Genomic DNA, 27,437 nt, shown 5'->3' with positions numbered 1-27,437 from the left:
GTTTTTGTCTCACTTACAACCATCTTTCTCTTGTCTTTTGTGGCATTTTGGGGTAGCTTCAGCTACAAAAAATTAACTAGGGTAGGAAGCATACATTTTCTTAGTTTTTTTCTACTATTTCTTCTATTTTTTGAGGGTTTATGCTTCCAAATTTTGAAAAACGTTTTTTCTTGACAGATTTTTATTTTATTTTTTATTTGCAGCAACGGCTTCCAACCAAGGTGCAAGTTCAACCCCCAAGTCCAACCCGGGGGGGCTGACTATTATATTCTTTGGAGGCATGTTCAGAAACTTCAAAGATGTTCAGGTGGTGGCTCGTGGGAATGGCGATGTAATCTTTGCAGTAATTCATACAAGGGCTCCCTACCCAAGAGTGAAGGCACATCATTTGCATGTAGAGGACAAGGGATTGCAGGTTGCACAAAAACAACAGACCTGATGGTGAGGAGTGCATATCAAAGATAAAAAGATTAGGTAGATGGGCTTAAAAGAAGGCATGAAGAGTTTACTCAAGCTCCACCAAACATTGAGCCAAGGATTGTAGTTGAAGCAAGGAAGAGGAGAGCCACTCAACAACAAGAACAACCACCATCCAAAAATACCAAAGGGGAATCCGCTTCAGTTCAAGGTAGCAGAATTGATAAATTGGTGAATGTGCAAGCGAGAGAAGAAGTTGCCTCCAGAGTGGCTAGGTGCATCTATGCATATGGTATGCCATTCAATGTTGTTCACTCTCCTTACTAGCAAGATATGATAAGGGCAGTTAACAAAGCTCCCATAGGGTACATGGGGCCCAACTATGAGAAAGTCAAAATTCAGCTTCTCAAAAATGAGAAGGAGCTTGTGGAGGATATCTTATCACCAATTTGTTCTTCCTAGAGTAGCTCTTGTTGAGAAATCCAAGGTGGTGGCAGTTAAACGATTTCTCTTATTATGACATTATCTTGTGATGTTTTTCGTTATTATTATGTGTTCTTTCAATTTATCATTTATTATCATCAAGAATAGTACGAAGAAACAAATAAAAGAGGACACAAGATGTAGGCATGCTGCCAGGGCAAAACCCCACTCTTTGGGGAAAACCTGGTCAAAATTCTTCCTTCAATAGATTCAAGATGAGGCAACCAAGACCCTTACAAACTAGAGACTCCCTCCATCAAGTCAGCCTTGTGAGTAGCATTGCATGTCTCTGTTCAACATTGTAACATATATGTTTCGGTCCAACAATGTACTCCTGTTCTAGGTTCATTATTGAGGTGTCATCGAACCTTATCACTGTAATGACACCAAACTTCTGTGACAACACCTGACTGTAATGACATCGAACTTCTGTGATATCACCGAGCTACAATAGCATCTAGCTTCTACACTGTGATAGCACCAAACTATGTTGACTGTACTTGCACTGAATCTTTATTATGGAGACTTCATCATTGTACTGGCACCAAAATTATTCACTAAAATATATCACCGAATTTTTGTCTTCATTCTCCACTGTAATCCGCATTAGTATCACAGAAGGTAGCTCGAAAATATCACTGTGATCTTTCTGAACTTGTCTTTGTGGTTCTACAACATCATTTTTGCAATTAGCCCGAACTTGTGTGGTCACTGTAGCAGCACCGAGACCCATCCACTGTGAAAGCACCACTGTAATATTATCTGAACTGTACTAGGTTCGAAATTGTGATTTCCAAATCTCAGAGATAATTTGAACTCTTTTCTGTGGTGGAATGTAAGGACCTTAGGCTTGTATATATAGTGGTTGTCTCATATAAATGAGCCAACATGTGTTATTCGAAATGTTGTGTCTCCAATTAAATGTAGGCCAACATGACTATATTGAGGGAACCGACTTGAAGATAATTTATTTGAGGCCGACTTGAAGACTTCGCTGGAGAGGATGACTTGATGGAGGAGTCCAAACAATAAATTGACTTTGACTCAATCCTAAAGCCTACAATGGAGGCCTGACCTATAACCATTGACCCAAGCATGAAACCCATGCTTTAACAAGTCAATTCAACAATAATAAAATTCTTTTCTTTTGACAAATATATTACATTTTTGACTTCAAGTACAATGAAGACTGAACCTAGTTACATTCTTCACCAACTATGGGGTTAGCATAATCTCAGATGGATGGACAAATACAAGGCGTAGCCCATTGATAAATATCATTGCCACTTCACCAAAAGGAGCAATGCTTTAAAAGGCAAAAGACTGCTTAGGAGAGGTAAAAGATGCACAGTTTATTGTTGATGTTATAATAAAATCTATTGAACAAATAGGACCTAACAGGGTGGTGCAAGTTATCACGAATAATGCACCAGTTTCCAATGTTGCAGGTTTAATTATTGAGGGGAGGTATGACCACATCTCTTAGACACCGTGCATTGTCCATAATCTGAATCTGATCTTAGAGGAGATCGACAATAAAGTTCCATGGATAAAAGAAATCACAGGGAAAACAAGGGAGATCGTTAAATTCATCACCAAACACCACCAATCTCAAGCAATATTTCGCGAGTATTCCAAATTGGAGTTACTAAAAGTTGTTGAGACAAGATATGCCTCAAACTTCCTAATATTGTGTCGCCTTGTTGAGGTTAAGCAACCATTAGTTTCTATGGTGGTGAGTCAACGCTGGGCTGAGTGGAGACAAGCAGATTTAGAGCAGGTATATATGGTGCGTAGATTGTGCCTTGATGAGGAGTGGAGGAGAAAGATAGATTTCTTGCTAAAGTTCACAACCCTATCACCAACCACCACTAATCTCAAGCAATATTTCGCGAGTACTCCAAATTGGAGTTGTTAAAAGTTGTTGAGACAAGATATGCCTCAAACTTCCTAATGTTGTGTCGCCTTGTTGAGGTTAAGCAACCATTAGTTTTTATGGTGGTGAGTCAACTCTGCGCTGAGTGGAGACAGGCAGATTTAGAGCAAGGCTATATGGTGTGTATATTGTGCCTTGATGAGGAGTGGAGGAGAAAGATAGATTTCTTGCTAAAGTTCACAACCCTTGCATTTGAGCTTCTTCGAAACGCTAACACAGACCAACCTTTCTTAGGAGAGATATATGATGGCATGGATACCATGGTTGAGAAAACTATGGAAATCATTTCACAGGAGTCTCCACAACTTTTATTTGTTGATGATCATTTTGTTGATTTAGTCAAGAAAATCATTGTTGATAGTGTTGAAATTCTGATGTTTTATGTTGTTACAATCACTTAAATCCAGAACTTCTTTATGCTGCAAAATATGTTAAGTAATTGTAAATAGAACATAAACCATATGCACAATGGAAGATAGTCAAGAACTCAATAAGACAGAGAAGTTAAGTCAATGACTTGGGGAAAACCCACAAGAGGAAAACCCAACCAGATTCTTCCTCTATTAGATATCAACTGTCAGCAGAGATACAAAGTACAATGAGAGACCGAAGAAGTTCACCCAAATCTATAGAAGATTTCTGATAGCAGTAGTTGATGCAAACATTGAATCACTTTGGCTCTCCAAGATCTGCTCTTGCTCTTCAAGACTCTCTCTCAATCTTCCTCTAGACTCTCAAACTCTCTCTTTCACAAGTGCAAATTCTCCTTTCACGAGCACAAGTGTGTCAAGTGAGGATGAGAGACACAAATATATAGGAAGAGCAAGGAGGTCGAATTCATGAGGGAGTAACTCCTAAGCCTTGAGGAGGAGTTACATATGCCAAAATAGGAGTGTAACTTATGCCATAAAGGAGACGCGTGTAACTTATGTATTAAAGAGGTGTAAGAGGAATCTTTTATGACGAGTCATTAAAGTGTGTAAGAGAGTGTAAGAGGTGCGTAAGAGCATTAAAGAGAGAGAGGAATGAATCCATTAAAAGAGAAAGAGAATAACATATGCATTCATTGAGGGGAGTTATATATGACATGATTAAGACTTGAATTTCTTTTTAATAATAATATAATAATATCATAAAGAGGATAATAGTAATAATAATAATAATATTGATGATTAAGTTAAAAATTAAACAATTGAGATCGATTAAGGACAAGTTTTTCCATCGTACATATATGATTACGAATTGATGGAAACTTGGAAAGTGATTTACAATTTTTGGAAAGTCATGGTTGCAAAGATAGACATGACTTTTTATTTTTAGAAAGTCATTTTAGGAAAGTTAGAAATGAAATTTTATTCAAGGAAATTCATCCCATAGCTGTCGATTTTCAACAGATAGGTGGAACAATTTCAACATTCCATTGCACACTTTAGTACATGCCTTGAACCCCAAATTTTATGATGAGGAGCTTATTTCTCAAAGCAATGGGAAGACGAAGGCACCCCATAAGGATAGAGAGGTGGCTAATGGGGTGAAAAAATCCGTTATGAAAATGTTTCTAGCTCATCTACACAGGGAGGTGAAGGAAGAATTTGCCAGTTTTGTTGCAGGATGATTATTCAAATATATCAGCTTCGAAGGAGAGAAGCGCCATGAATCCAGTTAGGTGGTGGATTTGTCATGGAGCAAATGGTGTACATTTGCAAAACCTTGCCATTCGTGTTCTTTCACAAGTGGCAAGATCTTCATCAATAGAAAGGAATTGGAGCACCTATGGTTTTATTTATTCTGTGAAGCACAACAGGTTGGGCTCACAGAACACAGAGAATCTTGTTTATGTGCACTCCAACCTTTGCCTTGCATCTCGTAGGGATCCATAATATAGAAATGATCCTTCTAAAGAATGGGATGTGGACCTAGAAAGTCTTGATTTGGAGCTCTCTCTTACTATCCTGAATATTGAGGATTGGGAGCCTAGAAGTGGAATTGGCCAATCATCTTCTTCAGCTCCACCATCCACTATTGAGCATGATTTTGCTTCTATTTTTTATGAGGATTATGATGGTGAGGATGAAGATTGAAGACTAATAATCTTTAGTCTTTATAGTACTTGTAGGCTCATAGTCTTTATTGTAATTGCGACCTCATGTATATAATAAAGGTTGATTTTGGATATTGCTATTTTCATTATGTGACCATTCATGTGTAAATGTGATGTAAATTTAGAGACTTGTAGTTTATGCATTGACATTGGACAATTTAATCATAATGTAATAAATTATAATGTATCATATATGCTTTATGATTGCACATAACATTTCTTAAACGTCCTAACATATATATATATATATATATATATATATATATATATATATATCGTGTTTCACTATTTCCAAAATTTTGCCGGGGGGTCACGTTTCGTACCCATACCTGTTTCCCTGTATCGTGCAACTTAGCTTCTAATGATATTGAATATTATCTTAGCACTTCCAGATTATCATTAAGCAATTATACTTCAAAAATTCAACCATAAAATACAGTAGGACAGTAGAGATCGTGATAGAACAATGATGCACAAAGACACAAGTTTTTACGCTAGGAAATCCCTCGTCTCGAGAAAAACCTAGCAACCTTTTCTTAGAGAAATTATCCAATTCAACAAGAGATACAATTTGAATTTTCAGCCCAACTTTGGTCAATCTAACCATACAAATTAGCTAGGTCAAACCTGGTCCAAACTGCCCAGAATATCAGTCAAACATCTTCCCAAGAATCTTGGTCAACTTTTCCCAAACCTCAATCAAGCACTTCCCAGAAATCTCGGTCAAATTTGCCTCAAGAAGTCTCAATCAACTATGGTCAATCTACCTCATAGGGTTTGATCAAAATACCTCAGACAACCTACGATGAACTCAGAATTTCAGTCAACAGAATGCCTCAGAAGTTCGGTCAACTCAACAAGAAGAAAGTTCGATCAACCTTCCAAAATCTTGGTCAAAAAAGCAATCAATGAATCCGTCAAACAGAGCAGATAATACTTGGTCAGTGTTGGTCAACATCAAATCTTCTTCTTCCTCCATCACAGGTGTGAACAAAAGACTTCTTGCTTGATGATCGAATTGGATTGGATGCCAAATGGAGAGGTCGAATGGTATTTTTTATAGAGGTCAAACCATGTGGGTTTTGACCAAGAGTCAAGCCCAGTGAAGTGGTGGGGTCAACCTATGCTCCTGGAGCCGGCATGAACTCAAGAAAAGAAAAAAATTCTTTATGAAGACTGACCATAGCTACAAAAATCAATAAGGGAGACCAAGAAACCTAGCACCACAATAAAGAGAGAACACAATAAGTGAAGCCTTAAGAGAGATATAGTGGAAATGCACATTGTCTTCACTTAGTCACATCACATCACAAGTGCGAATACATGTGAGTTGTTGGTATCATCCTAAGACCCTTTTTCCTTCCCAAAAACATATCATTTCTCCATACATTTTCATCATATATCCCTCAAAATCCTTGAATATTGATTATTAATTGTTCTATAGTTATTAAATTGCATAGAAATTAATTTAGGGGTTTTATGTTCCAGAATTAGAGGTTTTTGATGACATGATTACAGGAAGTACCCACATCCTGTAATGAGCTTACCGTTTGACATGTGGCGCAGCAGATGAGCCAGAACGAAAGGCATGGGCGAAAAGCAGAATGTCCAAACATGGACAAACACCTCTCACCCAGCCAAATCGAGCCTCCTATGCATGCGGTCAACTTAAGTCAAAGCAAGGCACTCTGACAGGGAAAAGCAGAAACAGCATCGTTCCATTTTTCATTTTAGTCTTTTTGATTTTTGAAACACTTGGTATGGAAACATTTTGAAAAGGCTATGTAATAAACACTGCAACAGCACTATGTACATTCATTGTATCGATGACATGGCTGTGCGTACGCATGTGTAAATACAGTCAGGGTTATGTTTAGAGTTTTAGTTTTTGGAATTGTTGAATCGTATTTTCTCAGAACAGAGTTTTACTTTTAATACAAGGACATATTTACAGTCACGAAGTGTGTATACCCTTTGCATTGGTTTTGATTGCTGAACGGTGATAACCAGTATACCCTTAGGCGCGGACGGGCCCTGCGTTCTTCGATTGGTATACTATCCATTCGTTTTGGTACATTTCAGTTCTTATATGCTGCACAGTGTTTACATTTAATTCGATTTCTATATCGCATATGGTTTGCATCACAGTATTCACATAGCTTTCGATTTATATCACATGGTTTGCATCACAGTTTCGATTTACACAGCTGTTGATTCGCATAGCATACGGGTTGCATAATATTTATATAAGCTTTCGATTCCTACAGCCTTTGAATTTCATTACATAGACATGGTGTGCGCTTATGAACGGGTTATGATTATGTTGAATGGTCAGCACTAGGCTCTGGAAGGGAGTCTTGTAAGGGATTCGATCCCTATGTGACTCATAGAGACATTATCTCATAAACTCTGTTTTGCTTTACAGTTCATTTATGCTTTCTTTATATAGTTTGATAGTGTAAATATCTTGCATGCTGTGTGTGGGTACCAAGCAAGGGTTTTCTGAGTGATACCTCTGTAAGGAGGTTAGAATCATTGCCACAGTCATATACAGTACTTAGATTCATGATTTGATTTGATAGTTACATCTCATGACCAGCATTGTAATTAAGCATATCAGTAGGGTAATCTAGGTGTGTGAATGATAGGTTGCAAATTCCGGTCTTCCGTAAAGAAGCATTGTATCCTACATCCTACTCACTTGGCCAGAGATTCTTTATGTCTATATATTTTAGACCACGCCTCTAAGCTTACGCACCTCGGTCGATATTAAATATAGAGTCCAGTCTAGTACCCTAGCTGGAACCACTACATGAGTGAATGAATATTTTTGAAAATATTCTCTAATTCCTATATTTATAAAAGAGGTAAGGGAGACCAATAATACTATGTGGACCTAAGCCCTTACAAGCAACCCACAAGAGCCCTTCTTGGCCACACAAGTGAGACATGCACTATAAAGTGCAAGTGTCATGTTCTAATGGTGATGTCATTCACAGTAATGACCCCTACGTGATGTAGCTACATAGGTCAAGTCCAAATCACTCCATCATGAGCCTCCACAAACTCCATCTATCCTCCAAAGCAATGTACTTCACTGGGTCAGCGGCCCCATACAAGAACATTATTGAAGCACCACACTTTGCCAAGCCATCTCCAATCCTCTGAGCAAGAAATCAAGCAGCCACATGTCAACTAGGGCATGAAGCCCTACTCCATGATACACAACGCTCCACATCCCTTGTAGGGCACTATCTAAACAAGTGGCTCCCCCATGAGGCCTCAATGAAGGGCGTCCACCAAACTGCCAAGAGATATCCAACTCTCAAGGGAAGAACACCAAGCCTATAATCAATTGTGATGCAGGAGCATAGAGCTCAGCAATTTCATTATGTTCTAGTTAACTTAGGGGGTCTTGTGTTTTCAAGGAAGTTGGATTCCTATGTATGTAATCATTAATGTTTTGAGTGATTAGAATAGGAATTAATTAGATATTGTGAGGATATTTGTAAATGCTCTCGAATGTAGGAGAACATGAGTGATTAGTGGGAATTGAGAGAGTTGGAAATCAATTGTAACTCTTATTGGTCTCATGATTCGAGGAACTAGAGAGGATTCTTAGGGATTAACTAGAGTTAAAAGTGGACTTAAAGGATATTCAGGATTTAGTTCAGCAGATTAAGGATCTGAACCAGAATTAGTTCAACAGAACCTTTTGTATAAATGCAAGCCTAAAAGGCATAGAGAGGATTAGTTAGGGAGTAGTTAGAGAAGTAGTTAGTCAGTCAAATTGTAAGCCTACGGGCAGGAGAAGAAAGACCACTAATATAGAAGATCAGAGCGAGGAAGAAAATCTTGTGTACATGTTTGTTTATTAATACAGATAACAGGATTCTGAGTTTGTATGATGTGTAGTGTGTAATTGAATTATAATCTGTGTGAACTAGAGTAAATCTGCGTAACATAGGTTGCAAGTGTGCAAAACTAGAGAAGAAGTGCAGAGAAGTGTGTTATGTGGTTGCGCACAAGCAGTATTGAAGAGAACCTTCGCAGTGAAGTATAACCGAAAGGTTCTTAAAACCTAAAGGTTTGCGAAGGAAGCATACAGGCGCGAGCAGAGATCGAAATCGGAACAAGTGAAAATCGTAAGGCGGGAGCAAATACAAAGGCAGGAAGCCGAATGGGATGTTACACGATAAGAAACAAAAGAAGGTAGTAGTGCACAGGAGTCGTTGGATCAATAAGATCAACGAACGAGAACGAGGGCGATAGACGGATAAGATTAAGTCGGGCAAATAAAGTCTAAAAGATGAACGACGGAGATTAAACCCACGTGCAGAATAGAAGGGCGGTCTACGTAAGGGGTAAGCAGTTTCTCGCGCGCCCTAAAGGTGGTAAGTGGTCTTTCTAAAATTCACGCGATTAAGCTTAGAGGCCAAAACGTAGCAAACGGTGGAAAGAGAAAACTACTTTTCTCGCGTGCTCTCGACCTGATATCGGTCGTGCACGATTCCACGCGAGATTGCGCAATAGCCGTTAGATCAAGCGGGATTGATCAACGGTGGAGATCAGCCAAGCTAGTTGGCGATCGAGTGACGCGACAGCTGTTGGATCGGATGGAGCAGATCAACAGTAGAGATCGTCCGGGATAGTTAATGATTGGGTGACGCGATAACTATCGGATCGAGGAATGAGATCGACGGCAGAGATTGAATGCGCTAAGGAGAGCATCGATATATGTGCAAAGGTTTGAAGAATGGCGGAAAGGTAAGGTTTAAACGTGGGTTATGAATATTTCTATTATATAGAAATAAGCGGATTAACGTATTTCGGGTTAAGTTAATAATTAACCAAAGTTTATGAAGGGTTGTGTAAGGTTCTGCTTGAAGGCTTATCAAAGGTTTATAAAAGGTTTCGATTTTGGGTAATTAAGTCTAACGTTTCCGCATAGAGTTTATTTAAGAAGCCTTGAACCTTGCTTAAGTGAAGATTTTACTAAGTATGGAATTTTGAGAATTCCTAGGACAAGACACACATAGTGTGACATGCAATCTTAATTGCATACTATGGGTATATGCAGCTTAGGCTGCATCATTGGAGCATATGCAGCTTACGCTGGCGTAATTTGGTATCAGAGCAGAACAAGGAAATTCTGTGTGTAAGAATTCTTTGAGAAAATTTAGAACAAAGTTATGTTTTGAAGGTATGTATGCAGGCAAGAGGAGATCAGATTTTAAATCTGACAAATAGTAGGCACATAGAGATAAAGTGTAGCAGAATTTGCAGATGCAAAGGAAACAAAGAACAATCCATTCAAAGTGCAGGTGGATGGTAGAACAAGATCATGCAAAGGTCTTGAACATAGCAAGTGAGAAGATTGCAGCAACTTAGAGCAAGGAGTGCTCAATTGGTTCCAGAGGAGAGAACCAGAGAGATGCCAAAAGACTGAGCTCAGAGGAGAGAAGCTTAGTGAGGCATGTGTAGCAAGAAGGAGACTTGTTACTGCAGAGGTTTTGTTGCAGCTCACAGAAATATCATAAAGGCAATTCCACAGAGGATGTGGGTAGAATTGCTAAAGGATGAAGAAAGCTAGTAAGAATTTCTGAGTGAAAGAAGAGGTGGTCAGAACCTAGTATTTCATTGTGATTGAAATACAAGAGGATAGTTGTGCTCTTAAAAGGTGCAGATGAGTTGAAGCCTAGAAGGAGCAAAGAAAAGTGCTCAAGGAGGTTCTAGAGAATAGAGAACCAAGTGCTTGCCAAAAGACCAAGTACAGAGGAAATCTTGGTGAGGTAAGTGGCAACAGGGAGGACTTGCTGTTGCAAAGGCTTTAATGCAGCTCATAGTAAGTGAGTGAGGAACTCATGAAGATAGAGAAGAAGATGACTATTGATAGTCATAACATAGGTAACAGAGGTTCTGAGGAAGATCACAACTGAAGAAAAGTGAAGAAAGGGGATGCCAAGGTAAATGGCAAGAGAATGAGTCAAGAGGAGCGTGACAAAGAGATTGCAGAGCTAAAAGAACAACTCAATGTATTAAGGACGATACTAGAGGAAAACCAAAGACAAGGTTGGGTCTTGAGGAAAAAGGCAGTGAAATGGTCTGAGTTACCGAAAAGGCTACAACAAAGGCAAGTAAAGTGGCTGGTGGAAGAACTCAGAGAAGCTGAGGTGGAAATGGAAGTTTCCATTTGTGAAGCAGAACAGGGTGAAGTTCTGGGTGAAGGTGAACACTAAAGATCTATGGAAGATCTTATGAATCATATGAAGGATTCAGAACAGCAAGGAGATATGATGACTGAAGCATCAAGTGAGACCACAAGGTCTTATGTTTTTAAAACTGGTAGTTTGTGTATGATTGCAAGTATTGTCGGAGAAAAGCAACTTGGTGAAGATTTCTTCAAAATGGATGAAGATCTTGAAGAAAAAGGTGACAAAGAAAATTTCTCAGAGGATGAAGAATTTGACTGGTTACAGCAGAAAGAGTCGATGGATGAGTTACTTAATGAGAGAAGACAATCATTTAAAGTTGTCATAGAGATGGAAGATCAGGATCTTATTCTGATGAAGAACGAAGGAATATTGTCTCAGAGAGGTAATCTAATGAATTTTGAGGAGGAACAAATGCAGGAGAATATTAATGCAGATGATGGGGCAAGGATAGCTCTTGAAGAAGGATTACAGAGAGACAGCGAGGCAAAGTGTATTGAAGAAGAAGGGGAGGCAGATTTGTCTCAAGACAAAGAAAAGACAATCACAGAATTTAAGAAAGAAGAAGTCTATGCAAATGATTAAGCAAATGGAGAAAGGACATCTGATGATTGGTCAATAACAAAGGAAGGTATGGAAAATTGTGTGAAATTTCCAAGTTATACTCCAATTGAAATTATTGAGTTGTACAGAAAATTAGACTTTCAAAGAAGGGAGTTGGAAAAGCAGAGGATGTATACTCAAGATAGATTGCGGAAAAAGGAAGACAAAGAAATTGTCATGAATGACAATCATAAGGAAAAGAGGATGGTAATCAAAGTTCAGCAAATTGACATTACAAAAGAAGGAGTTCACCAAAGTGGACAAGAGCAGAGAGATATCATTGGAACAGATGATATGAAGGAGAGTTTAAATCATAATACTGATGTGTTGACAAAGGAATTGAAGGAAAACTCAGAGCAGCATACTGAGATGTTGCAAGAGAAGGAAAAGGTAATGAGGCCTTATATCTTTAATTCTGATAATTGTTTTATGATTACAGGATTTGATGAAGATGAGACATACATGTTTCAAGTTGAAGAGTCAGTTTTAGAACTAAAGAAGACTGGAAGTTGCCAGGTCAGACATGCTGATGAGGAAAAAGAAAAACATGAAGATACTATGCTTGAAGAAGTTAAATTGATTGTCAGAATCAGTCAAGAAAGTGAAGGACAATTACTGAGGGTTGTCAAGGAAGAAGAAGGAAAATATGTTGGAACTAATGAACATCGTAGTGATGTATTTGAAGGGAATCAAGTACAAAGGAAATTGGAGAACAATTTACTTTTTGAAAGTAAAATTACAGATATTGAACAGAGGTTGTTTGGACAGCAACAAGACGGTAAGGATGAAAGGGTGACAGTAAGGATCCAACAACTTCAAAGAGAAGACAGTAAACAACAGTTTGAAGATGAGTCGACAGAGTACAACAACAATTGGCAAAGTAATTATCAGTCAAAAGAAAAATTGGACATAGAGATTGAAAGAATAATAAGATTGATGATGAAGGTGCCTCAGAAGAAAACAACAGTATGGAAACCTGGAGAACAGCAAACAATAGCAGCAACCAAAGACAAATTACAGAACAAAGTATGGGATCCAGGGAGACAAAGGACAGAAGCACATGATCAAGAGATCATGATTATTTTAACCTTGGGAGTCTGATGCAGGAGCATACAGCTCAACAGATTCATTATGTTCTAGTTAACTTACGAGGTCTTATGTTTTCAAGGAAGTTGGATTTCCTATGTATGTAATCATTAATGTTTTGAGTGATTAGAATAGGAATTAATTAGATATTGTGAGGATATTTGTAAATGATCTCGAATGTAGGAGAACATGAGTGATTAGTGGCAATTGAGAGAGTTGGAAATCAATTGTAACTCTTATTGGTCTCATGATTCGAGGAACTAGAGAGGATTCTTAGGGATTAACTAGAGTTAAAAGTGGACTTAGAGGATATTCAAGATTTAGTTCAGCAGATTAAGGATCTGAACCAGAATTAGTTCAACAAAACCTTTTGTATAAATGTAAGCCTAAAAGGCATAAAGAGGAGTAGTTAGAGAAGTAGTTGGCAAGTCAAAAGTGAGTCAGTCAGATTGTAAGCCTACGGGCAGGAGAAGAAAGGCCACTGATATAGAAGATCAGGTTGAGGAAGAAATTCCTGTGTAAATGTTTGTTTATTAATACAGATAACTCGATTCTGAGTTTGTATGATGTGTATTGTGTAATTGAATTATAATTTGTGTGTGAACTAGAGTAAATCTGTGTAACATAGGTTGTAGGTGTGCAGAACCAGAGAAGAAGTGCAGAGAAGTGTGTTACGTGGTTGCGTACACGCAGTATTGAAGAGAACCTTCGCAGCGAAGTATAACCGAAAGGTTTTTAAAACCTAAAGGTTTATGAAGGAAGCGTACAGGCGCGAGCAGAGATCGAGATCGGAACAAGTGAAAATCGTAAGGCGGGAGCAAATACACAGGCAGGAAGCCGAATGGGCTGTTACACGATAAGAAACAAAAGAAGGTAGCAGTGCACAGGAGTCGTTGGATCAATCAGATCAACGAACGAGAACGAGGGTGATAGACATATAAGATTAAGTCGCGCAAATAAAGTCTAGAAGATGAACGATGGAGATTAAACCCACGTTCAAAATAGAAGGGCGGTCTTCGTAAGGGGTAAGCAGTTTCTTGCGCGCCCTAAAGGTGGTAAGCGGTCTTTCTAAAATTCACGCGATTAAGCTTAGAGGCCGACACGTAGCAAACAGTGGAAAGAGAAAACCACTTTTCTCGCGTGCTCTTGACCTAATATCAGTCGTGCACGATTCCACGCGAGATTGCGCGATAGTCGTTGGATCAAGCGGGATTGATCAACGATGGAGATCAGCCAAGCTAGTTGGCGATCGGGTGACGCGACAGCCGTTGGATCAGATGGAGCAGATCAACGGTAGAGATCATCCAGGATAGTTAATGATCGGGTGACGCAATAATGGTCGGATCGAGGAATGAGATCGACGACGGAGATTGAATGGGCTAAGGAGAGCATCAATACATGTGCAAAGGTTTGAAGAATGGCGGAAAGGTAAGGTTTAAACGTGGGTTATGAATACTTCTATTATATAGAAATAAGCGGATTAACGTATTTTGGGTTACATTAAGAATTAACCAAAGTTTATGAAGGGTTGTGTAAGGTTCCGCTTAAAGGCTTATCAAAGGTTTATTAAAGGTTTAGATTTTGGGTAATTAAGTCTAACGTTTCCGCATAGAGTTTATTTAAGAAGCCTTGAACCTTGCTTAAGTGAAGATTTTACTAAGTATGGAATTTTGAGAATCCCTGGGACAAGACACACATAGTGTGACATGCAATCTTAATTGCATACTGTGGGTATATGCAGCTTAGGCTGGCATCAAATTGAGATTGAACATCCATTGAGTAAGCTATCTTAATTGTACCTATCCATCACTTACCATCTCTCATGCTACTGTCCATCTTAGACCATCTGGTGGCTGAACATACACCATGTACCACAAATCTCATGAAGCACCCCCAAACATGGTGTAAATACTTTCAGATTAACCTGAAAATATAATAATGGGATCATCTTTATTTGCACTCTTCTCCACCTAGGAAATGCTGAACTCAAAATTCTAGGCAGAATTACTGCCAACAACAAACATAAGATGCCTTTCAAGAAACCTTCTCTATGAATTTACCCATTATAGAATAGCTGCAAATATCTTCGATTAAAATATTTCTCCATGATCAACAGACGGAAGAGATTGTTCACTGCCACGGTCAATAGAATTATATTATGAATGCACTGGGTTATTATAGGGGTTGTGTACAACAAGGCTATTTTATGGAAAATAGAACTGTTCTCAATGGAATTATAAATGTTGGCTGTCGGGAATAAAACTGGTAGAAAAGACTTGGAACAATAGAAACAATATACAGAGCACATTCTATGATTGATTGAAGTTTGAACATTAAATCAATTGATTGAATGAATGTATGATTATGAATCATTATTTATTATTTTCATAAAATTTAAATTTTAATAATCATTGAATACGTTTTACTATAATTAATTTGATAATACACACATATCACAAACATGGTTACTGCAACACTCATAACTCCTAAATTAGGGTTCCTTCCTGCATCACATGTGATCCTGAGACCGTGCAACATGTAACTTAGACAAACACGCATTGGTTGGTTTTTTCTGTTAGCAGATTAAGTACAATTCTTATCTTAAAAAGGCCCATAATATTCTTGCTGTTTAACTGCTCCTTTCTTGCTTGTTAACTGATCCTTTTGCAGCCACGGAGTCATTCTCAAAATTGGGAGACTCTATATACTTCCAAGAAGAAGGCGCTAGTCCTAGTTTGTATATCATTCAATTTATATCTAGCATGCTTACTTGGGATGCAGCAGGACTTACTTTAAAGCAAGTGGTTCAACCATTGTCATCGTGGGACCCAAACCTCCATGTGTCATTGGAGTTCACAACATTCAAGGTACACTAAAGTCTTGATGCATTTGCTGCAAAACAGAATTTGATTAAAATCACCCAATTTGCATGTAAAAACCAAATATATTTATAAGCTAAGACAGATATTTAACCATGTACTCACAGCATTCCTAAAATTGCTATTGTTAAATCTGTTATTTGTGTTTTCTGCTAGCCGAATGTTAAGTAGAATAAGATGCATTAACATATCAGAGTATAGCATCATTACTTAGTTTACAGATAGAGTGAACAGCTTTTCACAAAAATAATATAAATGCAAAATATTGTTGATATTTGAAATCTGACAGCATAAAATGTCTCCCATTTTTGTCATGGCAATCAAAGGCTGCAAAGACAGAGAATGAATTATCTAGTGTGAATATACGGATACCGTTTTGGACAGATACAGACAGTGCACAAGCAATGCTGAATGGAGAAAATCTATCATTACCAGACCCAGGTACAAAGCTTGGACTCGCTCTTAGCCTTTTTTTTCATTTCAGTTTCTTTTCCTCTCTAAGTATAGTATCACAATGATCTTTAACACAACAAAACCCACCTATAGATCTATAATCAAACACCAATTCCTCATGAAAAACATGGATGTCTCAGGCATGAATCTGGTTCTCCAACAGATCTCTTTTAAGTAATGACTCGTAGAGAGATAATAAAGCAGAACAAAGCCATCAAAAGATAGTATGTAGAGCAAGGTTTTTGCTAAGTAACAAGAAACACCCATCCTCTGAGTATGTGTGTCGAAGGAGCTTACCTTTCTTAACCCCAAAAAGTAAACTTTTGGGATTGAATGATACTCCATTTTTACGACATCTCTTTAACACTTGTCTAATATGTTCCACATGAGTGATTTAACGTCTGAAATACCATCAAGTCATCTTGATATATTTCGATTATTTTTCCTATGAAATATCTGAATGCAAAATCCATGGCTCTTTAAAAAGTAGCACTAGCATTAAGTAAGCCAAAAGGCATTTTCAAGTACTCAAAAGTGCCCCAAGCTATGGTGAATGTCATCTTGTGTTGATCATCTTAATTCACCAGGACCTAATTATAACCTGAGAACCTAGCTAACATAGACACCATCCCTGATTCTGTAATCTTTTGTAACAAATGCTCCACGTTAGGGAATGAATAATTAGCTTTTTAAGATAGTGCATTGAAATTTCCAAAGTCAACACATAGCCTTATTTCTCCGTTCTTCTTCCTTACCACAACCAGATTTTCCATCCAAGTTGAATGTCTTGTCGAGGCAATGATCTTAGCCTCAAGCATCTTTTGAAGTTCTCTTTGAGTGAGAGAAGCCAACTTAGAATTTATGTGCCTTAATTTTTGCCTGAAAGGTTTGGCATATTCTTTCAGCAGGATTGTATGTTGGATGATATCTCCTTGATATGCTTTCAAAACACCATTAGGCCAGGGAAAGACATCTCTATATTCCCTTATCAAACTTTCTATTTTTCTTTTTTCTTTTCAAGAAGTGCCTTTACCTAAAGCTTTGGACATTCAAGTGATCCTATGTTGATTTCGATGTAATAATCAAGCTTAATTACTTATTTATTTTGCCTGTACATATCGTGCCTATCAAAAATTCCTTCTAATGGAACAAATCCATCTGGGAACTTGTTTTCTTTTGGCTCCAATCCTTCAAGATCCTCTTTTATTTCTTCTCACCAATCTGTATCATAATTAGCAAACTCTTATAAGTTGTTCATAAATTTTATAAAATATGAATCACCATTAAACACCTGCCACTGTTCAAAATTATCTGGGAACAAAAGTCTAAAGATAATTTCCATTTTACCACCTCTTGTCAACAATTCTAAACAAGGCTCAAGTATTACAGTTGCTACTACTAAGGCACCTACCTACACATTGAAAACTCTCAATTATCCCTCTAAAGATAAAGCATCAAATAATTCCAGTGTATACCATACTGCATTTTTATACCTTTTCAACCTTGCATTCTTATAGGCAAATTGATTCTTTACTTGCATGATTAACAAATCAGAATCGCCAACAATCTTCAAGGCTTCGACTCCCATATTTCTTGCTATTTCTAAGCCTAAAAGAAGCACTTCATACTCTTCCATGTTATTAGTTGATTCAAACACTAATCTATAAGCATATCTCAAGATGACACCCTACAAAGATGTGAAATCTATGCTTGCATCTACACCCACTCTACACTAAACCCCATCAAAATTCATATTCCACATAACATTATCGCCTTCTCTCGGAGCAAAGAAATTGCTAAAACAATATAACTTTGTTCTGAATAAAAATATATGTAAAATAATACAAATAATGTAAAACAATAATGATAATAGATAATGATTAATTAATAACTAATTAATGAAAAGTTATGTCCCTAAGGACATAACCGTTGGTGAAGAGGTACCTGCCTAGGGTATATAAGCAGGCCCTCACCCTCATTGTAATCATCTCATCTCACATCAATTCTTTTATACAATATTCAATATACAATTATTGTCCTACAATGGATGTCTTTGTCTTCAAAGTATTCTGAAGAATTCCGCTGCGTATACAAATTTTGTTCATTACATTGGTATTAGAGGATACCACTAAAGTGTGAAAATTCCTAGACTTGAAGGAACCCCTATTGCAAAAAATCTGAATCCACTTCACCTACTTGATTTTTAAATTACATTTATCAAGTTATTCTTCTGAATACTAAAGCAAATTACTTCTACAACCTACACTAATTAAATATTTGATCTCATAAAACAAAAAATAGAGCAAAGAACAAGATATATAGGACACACTTATTTTTGGACACAATAGTCCCTGGAAAAACCCAACCGGTACAGCAGCTTTGAGGGTTTTATTATTATGCAAGAGAAATATATGAATACAAATCTAGGATGCTCATCTAGCAATCCTTTACAAAGAAAATACTGGCGGAAAATCTGAGTGAGTTTTACCTCACTTCACCCGGCAGAATTCCGGCTGATCCGGCACAAGACTGGCTAACCCGGCTATTTCTGCATTGGCTTTGCGTCAGCTCTCCTGGCAGTTCCAGCAGTTCCCGGTGGTTTCGGCTGTTTCGACAGTTTTGGATTCTGCGTGACAGGCAACTTTTCTGCATCAGCTCTCTCGGCTACTGCGCTACCTCTGTGTCAGCTTTCCCGACAATTCAGCAGTTCCAATTGTTCTAGCAGTTTTGGATTTTGCATGACAAGCAACTTTTATGCATCAGCTCTCCCGGCTACTGCGCTGCCTCTGCGTCAACTTTCACGGCTGTTCTAGCAGTTCCCGGTAGTTCCGGCAGTTTCGGTTGTTCCGGCAATTCCGACAGTTCCCAACAATTTTGGATTCTGCATGACAGGCAGTTTTTCTACGTCAGCTCTCCCGTCTACTGTGTTGCCTCTCTACAAGCTCTCTCTGCCTCTCTGTCAGTATTCTCCGGAAAGTCCTTCTCCCGGATTCTCACTGTCCCTCAACTGCAAGATCTCCCCAGTCGATTATCCTCCTGAGAACTTCTCACCTCAGAAAATCAATTTCCTCAATCTCTCTGTGTGTATTTCCAAATGAACCCCAAGCCTCCATTTTATACTTTTCTTGTTGAGTCTTCAACGGCCGAGATTAAGTCTCTAATCAACGACTAAGATTAAAAGATGACTGGATCTGCCTTCTAGATCATTCTCAACCATATTTTGATTAATACCCATTAATATTTTGATTTCCCTAAGTTTAAACTTTAGGAACTCTATTGAAAATATTAATTATTTACTAAAATACAATCTGGGTGAAATTTCACCAAACGGTTTCTGGGTTCTTTAGAACTCATGTGCTTTAGCCTCTCCACCAATTTTCAAGGTTAGAACACTTATGATGCTACCAAAAACTAACACTCATTCTTAGCGAAGAAAGTGCTCTAGCAACAATGTCCACTTGCACGCTGCTCTATTTCTGAAGCACCTCCTTTCTGCACTGCTGTTGCCACTAACGCTGTGTTGTTTCTGCTACTATATTGTTGCCCATGACACTGTCACTGCCACTGTTGCATCTGTACTACAACTCCCTCTCAAACGTTGCATCTGCTATGCTGCTAGCACTGCCCCTGCTAACACTACATCCGTACTGTAACTCAATTACTGAGAGAAGCAACTGAAAAACATCCAAAATTACTCGAACTTAATTGTGTTCACCATATTACAATGAATGTTGGAATCTGACTGTTGTTGATTCCGACCCTCTGAATCTTTTGCGCTGCTGCTGACTCCTGCACTGTGCCAACTGCACTGCTACCAACCTTGTTCTGCGTTGATTAGTCTCTAGTTCCTAGCTACTGCATCTGTCCTCCAAACACTCCACTGCATCATCTGACACTAAGTCCATCTCGCTACTGCTGAATCTTGGGCTCCCATAGCAAGGAATTGATCCAAGACATGGACTCCTCAAGGATCTTGCCCACATGTAGTCCTCCCGACTACAGCTCAATATCGCCCCATCTCCCACCTGGAGATACGTGGGCACTCATGGCAAACTCATCCTCGTCTATCTTCGCAGCTGCAACCTTTGGATCATGTTTCTCGTCCTTATCCTTTTGCTTCAAAGTACACTGAGATGCAAAGTGACCCAACTCGCCCCATCTGAAACATTTCATCTTCGAAATGTCCTTCTTCCGCTTCAGCTTCGTTGTCACTTCAATGCTTGAGTTGCGTTCTCCTCCTCCTCCTTCGTCTTTAAGCCACTCCCACTGTTGCCACCGAGGTTGACCATCATTGGGTCCCTCCTTAACTCCTCCAGTTGAAGAGCCCCCCACATCTCCTCCCATGAAGGTAGTTTTTCTCTGCCCAATATGCTTTGGATGAAAACTTGCCATTCATCTGAGACTCCATTCAAGGCTATCCTCACCATCGCGGTTGGCTAAGGAGTGGACCCCACTGCAGCAAGCTAGTCTCTAGTGTCCTAAAGACGTTGAAGATAGAGGTTCACCCCCTCTCATTTCTGCATCAAAGTTCGTTGCAACTTCTGCTCCAAATACATTTTTCGTTGTTCGGAAGAGCCTTCATACAGAGAAGACAAGGCTTCCCACATCTCTTTGGATGTATCCTTGCCCTGCAAGTGTGAGACCACATGATCTCGAACTCCATCAAGAATGAGCCTCTTTGCCTTCCCCTACTCGGCCTTGTACTTCTTCTTTTGATATTTGTCAGTAGGAACAACTACAACACTTTTGACCTAGGCCTCGAGATCATATTCCTCCAGAACAGCTAAGATTTTGGTCTTCCACATGACATAGTTGGAAGCACCTTCCAACCTATCCTGATCTCTGAGCCCATCTGATGTCATCTTACCCAACTGTCGAACTGATTCCTCGAGTCACTGCTTAGCATTGCTCAGTCGCTCAGCAAGTGAGAAATTCGAACTTTCTAGCGGAAAGTTCTCTGAGAAGAAAATTCCCCTTCTACGTGTCTTCGTTCTTTTCCAGCGGATTTCTACCCCCGCAAAAACTGCGCCCTTCAAGCACTACGTTGAGGCTCTGCGTCGCTCCTTCTGCCTCTTCAAACACCCGAACTAGAAATCGTACCTCTCTGTCGTCTCACTCAGAGAGAGATTTCCTTGGATTTTCTTCCCGACAAGCACTGCGCAATCCCTTCAAGGGGATTCCCAGCACTTGCGTTGCTCTTCCTATTTCAAAATCAATGCTCTGATACCATGTGAAAATTCCTAGACTCGAAGGAACCCCTACTGCAGCAAATTTAAATCTTCTTCACCTACTTGATTTTTAAATTACATTCATCAGGTTATTCGTCTGAATACTAAAGCAAATTACTTCTGCAACCTACAGTAATTAAATATTTGATCTCATGACAGAGAACACAGAGCAAAGAACGAGATACATAGGACTCACTTACTTTTGGACACAATAGTCCCCGGAAAAACCCAATGCAAGAAAATCGGTGTAGCAACTCTGAGGGTTTTATTATTATGCAGGAGAAATATCTGAATACAAATCTAGGATGTTCATCTAGCAATCATTTACCGAGAAAATGTTGGCAGAAAATCTGAGTGATTTTTACCTCACTTCCCCTGGTAGAATTCATGCTGATTCGGCACAAGACTGGCTAACCCCGGCTATTTCTATGTTGGCTCTGCGTCAGCCCTACGTCACCTTCTCTGCCCTCTACGTCAACTCTCCCGGCAGTTCCGACAGTTCCCGGTGGTTTCGGCTGTTCCTACAATTTTGGATTCTGCGTGACAGGGAACTTTTCTGCGTCAGCTCTCCCGGCTACTGTGTTGCCTCTGTGTCATCTTTCCCGACAGTTTCGATTGTTCCAACAGTTATGGATTCTACGTGACAGGCATCTTTTCTGCGTCAGCTCTCCCGGCTACCGCGTTGCCTCTGCGTCAGCTTTCCCGACTGTTTTGGGAGTTTCGACAATTTCGGCTATTCCAGCAGTTCTGGATTCTTCGTGACTCGCAGATTTTCTGTATCAGCTCTCCCAGCTACTGCGCTACCTCTCTGCAAGCTCTCTCCACTTCTCTGTCAGTATTCTCTGAAAAGTCCTTCCGGATTCTCACTGCCCCTCAGCTGCAAGATCTCCCCCATCGATTTTCCTCCTAAGAACTTCTCACCTTAGAAAATTCATTTCCTCAATCTCTCTGTGTGTATTTCCAAATGAACCCCAAGCCTCCATTTTATACTTTTCCTGTTGAGCCTTCAACGACTGAGATTAAGTCTCTAATCAACAGCTAAGATTAAAACATGATTTGATCCGCCTTCTAGATCATTCTCACCTAGATTTTGATTAATACTCATTAATATTTTAATTTCCCTAAGTTTAGACTTAGGAACTCCATTAAAATTATTAATTATTTTAATAAAATACAATCCAAGTGGAATTTCACCAAACGGTTTCTAGGTTCTTTAGAACTCATCTGCCTTAGCCTCTCCACCAATTTTCAAGGCTAGAGCACTTCTGATGCTACCAAAAACTAACATAAAGTATACGAACTTTGTTCATTACAAACTTCCAATACGATCTTCAAAGCAAACCCACTCATTTATTAGATCCTTGGGATCTTATACATGATACTTCTTCATTTTCTCCCTATGCAAGGTTATATAATTATCTTCACATGGTCACTTCCCTAGCAAGATAGTCACTGCCCTTATGGCTCGTATTAACCATCTCTTAGAGGTCATTTATGCCCAAGGTGGGTGCATGAGGGTCTTGTTGACCCTGCCGCCTACACTTGCCTACAAGTTAGTGGGAAAAGCCTTCAACCCCACAAGGTGTGGTTGGTGGCAGAGAACTCAGAGAAGGGGTTGTCACACTAATCCCGACTCTCTCCATTTGAATTATCTGCTGGGTTAGATAAGGGGGGTGGTCCCTAATGAAAAGTTAAGTGAAAAGTTGTGAGTTTCTCGAAGAGTGTTATAGTGAAAATGGATTACTTTTAAGGATTTATGAGCAAATATGAAATGAGCAACTTGAAATAACAATGCCAATCATTAATATGACAAAAACCGTAAACCAGTGCCTTACAAGGAATTTGCTCAACAATTTAAAGATATATTTGCTCAAAGTAAAATGCACTGCTCTCAAAAGAGAATACAAAGTAACCCTATAATGTAAACAAAAATTATTAGCACAAAATATGTAAGATACAAAATGTTTTTGAGATAATCAACTTTATAAATCAAAACATGTTAAACATATCTTGCCAAAACCCAAAAATTAGTTATTAACTTGGAAATGTAAAAGAAAGGAAGTGTTAAACCAAGACATCAATATGCAATTAGACTTCAAGCATGAAAAGAAAACACTTGTTTGAAAGGATTACAATATTTTCTTTTGGAATAGACTTTGCATATGAAAACTCAAACCATCAAGAGACAAGTAAAGTAAATGTAATGGAAAAAGCTCTTGGTTAATTTTATTAATTATCTCTACAACAAGATTACAATTTAGATCTTCAATCTTCACTCCTCACCCTCGCCCAAAAATATGGATCTCATATTGAGGAGTCAATAGAGGAGTACTGGATCCCTAAGATGTCTACTTGAACCAACTTATGTTGGAGGTAAAATTTTAATGAGGCTTGGGTTCATCCTATACTAAAATGCCTAGATGAAATGCATGTAAGTTTTTTCCCCAAAAGAGATTGATTTGCAATGCTTGAAAATGAAATAGTGTTCAACATAAGTTGCAATTATAACCTCAATTGGAAGAATAAAATTAGCTTACAAGTGTTACATGTGTCTCATCAATGAATTAAAATGATAGAAGTAATTTGCTTGAAAGTAAAATTTGTTTCAAACAAACAATGACAATAAATTGCTCCAATATTCAAAATAACAATGTAGCATTAAAATGAAACATGTATTCAAGTGCTCATGAAACAATTTACCAAGGTAAATGGTAACAAATCAAACATTGTTAAGAATATAAAATGCTTACATGTAAATGATGAATTGCCCAAAGTGTAAGCTTGTAGCTCGAAGCAACAATGACTTAAAAATGAAATATGATAGTGAGGTTGTGTTAATTCCCAATTAAAACATGCATGTAAGTGAATGGAGTGGTAAAGTTTAAACCATGCAAATATCAATCCACCCAAGAGAAGTCTCCCTCTAAATGGGGAGATAAGATACCATGGGAGAAATCCCAAACTCCCACAAGCAAATTAGATATTTTATTAATATTAAAATGAGAAGAGGGCCCTTCAAAGTCCTCAATTAAACTTCAAGGAGAATCTTCACAATAATTGTTTGAAGATTGGACATTATACCTCCTTTCTTGAGAAAGTAATGACAAAATTTCACAACTTATGCAAAGGAAACAAGGTGAAAGTTTCATCCAAATTCCCACAGCTTAGAGAGGAAAATGGGCAGCCCTCTAGTGAACTCGACTTTGGCCGAAAGAAGCCTCAAAAGGGCTCATGGCATCCTTGAAAATCGAACCCCCAACACTTGCCAAAGCTCCTGCAAATACTTGTTAGATGTTGCTGGAGGTTGCTCTTCAAAATCTGTCACACAAGGGTTAGCAAACAATCCAAACAATGGTTGCAAAATAAGTTAAGTATTAATGAAAAAATAAGCAAGATAAAATGTATATGTACAATAATAATTCACAAAAGGCTAAGCTAAGGAATAAGAGTAAACTCTTGTCTTTGCTTAGCCATCTTTAAGCTCTTAGATAGCAAATGAAAGAAATGAAGACCAATGTTTTTTAAAAGAGATTTAAATTTAGAAGTACTCGGCTTGTGTACAAGCTATGTGCTAGAACCCCTGCAAAACCACTTTGTACGATAAGACTATGAAGGCTCACAAAATAAATGAGAGCTCCTTTAAGAATGTATCAAGAGTGGGTTGGTCTCTCCAAAGACTTCCCCTCAGGTTTGATTCTGTGATCCCAACAAAATGTTCCCTCTACAAAACTTCAATCAAGAATTAGTTCTATATAGATTTAGCAATAAACAATGATAAAAAACCCTGGAGATTTATTTAAAACCAACTAGAGCATTCTATACCTAGAGCATACTTCTAAATCAAATGTCAATGCAAGATAGCTCTACATTAACAAATCTACAAGAGCATATGAAAATAAATTAGATCAAAGCATGAGTAAAAAGAATTATACCAATGATCAACAATTTATCACACTCTTAAATGAGGAACACCTCCTGAATGAAACCCCAAAGTCTTTATTGATATTTTTGAAAGTGTACAAGGCACCAATGCTTCCGCAAGCACAATAGCTAGTAACAATATATACAAATGAGAGATCAAGGCTCTATTATATAGAACTATGGGAGTCAATCCCAATGTAGAAGTGATTAAACATGTGGTATGAGGTGACAATCCCAAAAAGAAATTCAAATTTGTTGAATGGAGCTCCAATGCCAAGTGTAAAAATCGAATTCTGGCAAGTGGACATCATTTTCTTCTTTCCTTATGTGTCAAATTCGAATTTTATGATGGAATGACAAGTGCATATGGGTGGTAACCCATGTGGGGACAATTTCCCACAAAAATATCCACCAAATATTCTCTCAAATCCTCCCAGATATGCATTAACTTGACAAATTCGAATTTCCAAATAAGTAGTTTTCTCATTTAATGCAAAATTCAATTTTATTTGAGCACATGTCATTTCCTTGATTTTAGGAGTCCACATCACCTTGGGACTTCACTTTAACTCTCCCATAATTTTCCACCTCATTTCCACAACATTTAGCATGTGTGGATATTTATTTTTCTCTGTTTATTTAATTTCTAGCTTAATTAATTGCCAGATTTCCCACTAAACTTAGGAAAAGTGGGTTTTGAGGGCTAAGAACACATTTTTAACCCCTCAAAGTGAGTCATAGTAGAAATTTGAGGGTGAGAGGTGCAAATTTCATTACTCATACCCCATACAACTTTTTTAGACATCACTTATTACATTAGAAGTACAATTTTTATTGCAATTTCCGCAGTGCGGAAAATCTAAAAATTTTAAAAATGACTACCTAGACCTAACCAAATTCCACGAAATTTTTTGTGTGATCCAGTATGGTAATGTACATCAACTCTAGACACTAAGATGTGTTAGGGACTCAACCTTCAAACCGTCACCCCGACTTTGGAGTAAAAAATGAGTGAAAAAACCCAGAAAATTATCTGCTTCTGAAAAAAAGGGATAATTAACCAGATAAAAAAAAACTCCAAGGTGTACTCGTTCGCTGATAGAGTCCCAACATCCTAGGCCTGTTACAGACTCAAAACTCATCATTACTAATATCACTTATTACAATTCCCTGCAGGGTGTGGAATCTGAGTACAAAAAAAATGATGAGAAAATAGTAGAGTTTAAAAACTCTGTTGACTGATGATATCTGATGGTACAAGTGTCCTTTGGTACATCCTTGGTCATGGAGTCTTCATATAATCATTAGGTTACTTCAGTGGTCAACATTTGGCTCCATATGGGGATGCATGTTAGATATTAAGTCATAGTGTGCAAGAACCTGGAATCTGCATCCATCGACAAAAGACATATATCAACAATATCCATTCAAAATATCATCAAATGGAATCAAGTACAGAAATGAGGAAATGGAAATTTATTCTAAGAGCATAAATGACAATTTATTCTTGAAATAAAATTAATTAAACAAAAATGACAAGGGATAAGGTTAGAAATATGATACAAAAAGATGCCCCATGGCATTAGATGTCTTCGTTGAAATCCATCTTAAGAACCTGCTTACTTTCAGGCAGATCCATGGGTTGCTTTTCTGATGTGCCCTGTCCAATTTTGAATATTTGAGGACTTTGATCAATCCCAATAATGTGTTGTACATGGCCATCAGATTTACCAAATCCTTTCCACTTTTTTCTTTTTTCTTAATAGATTGTGATGTTGATGTTGAGGTGATCAAAGTAGACCTTTCTGCCTGATCTTGAAGATGCTCTAATGGAAAATTCGATGTATCCAAGACTTCTTCAGGCAGATCCATGGGTTGCTTTTCTGATGTGCCCTGTCCAATTCTGAATATTTGAGGACTTTAATCAATCCCAACACTATGTTGTACATGACCATCAGATTTAACAAATCCTTTCCGCTTTTTTCTTTTTTTCTTTTTTTCTTAATAGATTGTGATGTTGATGTTGAGGTGATCAAAGTAGACCTTTCTGCTCGATCTTGAAGATGCTCTAATGGAAAATTCGATGTATCCAAGAATTCTTTGATCTGCCTTTGTCCA

General features: G+C 38.2%; 1 protein-coding gene and 1 long non-coding RNA gene across 13 annotated transcripts in view; one reads left to right on the top strand and one right to left on the bottom strand.

Annotated features, from left to right (window-relative positions):
- LOC149150703 (uncharacterized) overlaps window positions 1-27,437 on the bottom strand; it is a 307,262-nt gene that overhangs the window by 138,597 nt on the left and 141,228 nt on the right. For 8 of the 12 annotated variants that reach the window (XR_016263610.1, XR_016263612.1, XR_016263611.1 and 5 more), the window contains one exon: window positions 15,630-15,730. The exons of 2 other annotated variants lie outside the window; for them this stretch is intronic. This is a non-coding gene — a long non-coding RNA (uncharacterized LOC149150703). Of the gene's footprint in view, window positions 1-15,594; window positions 15,731-27,437 lie in introns of those variants that run through there. 2 more of the 12 variants (XR_016263618.1, XR_016263613.1) reach the window with 2 other exon arrangements.
- LOC149150704 (uncharacterized) overlaps window positions 1-27,437 on the top strand; it is a 196,150-nt gene that overhangs the window by 114,431 nt on the left and 54,282 nt on the right. Inside the window, 2 exon segments of the mRNA XM_089445562.1 lie at window positions 15,509-15,705; window positions 16,044-16,158. Of these exon segments, the coding sequence (XP_089301688.1) occupies window positions 15,509-15,705; window positions 16,044-16,158 (312 nt within the window).

Source organism: Pinus tabuliformis, chromosome 9 (assembly GCF_031772625.1).
Source record: "Pinus tabuliformis cultivar Carrire ecotype Pingquan chromosome 9, CPIR1, whole genome shotgun sequence".
Taxonomy (NCBI): domain Eukaryota; kingdom Viridiplantae; phylum Streptophyta; class Pinopsida; order Pinales; family Pinaceae; genus Pinus; species Pinus tabuliformis.
This window is presented reverse-complemented; position numbering and strand designations above follow the sequence as displayed.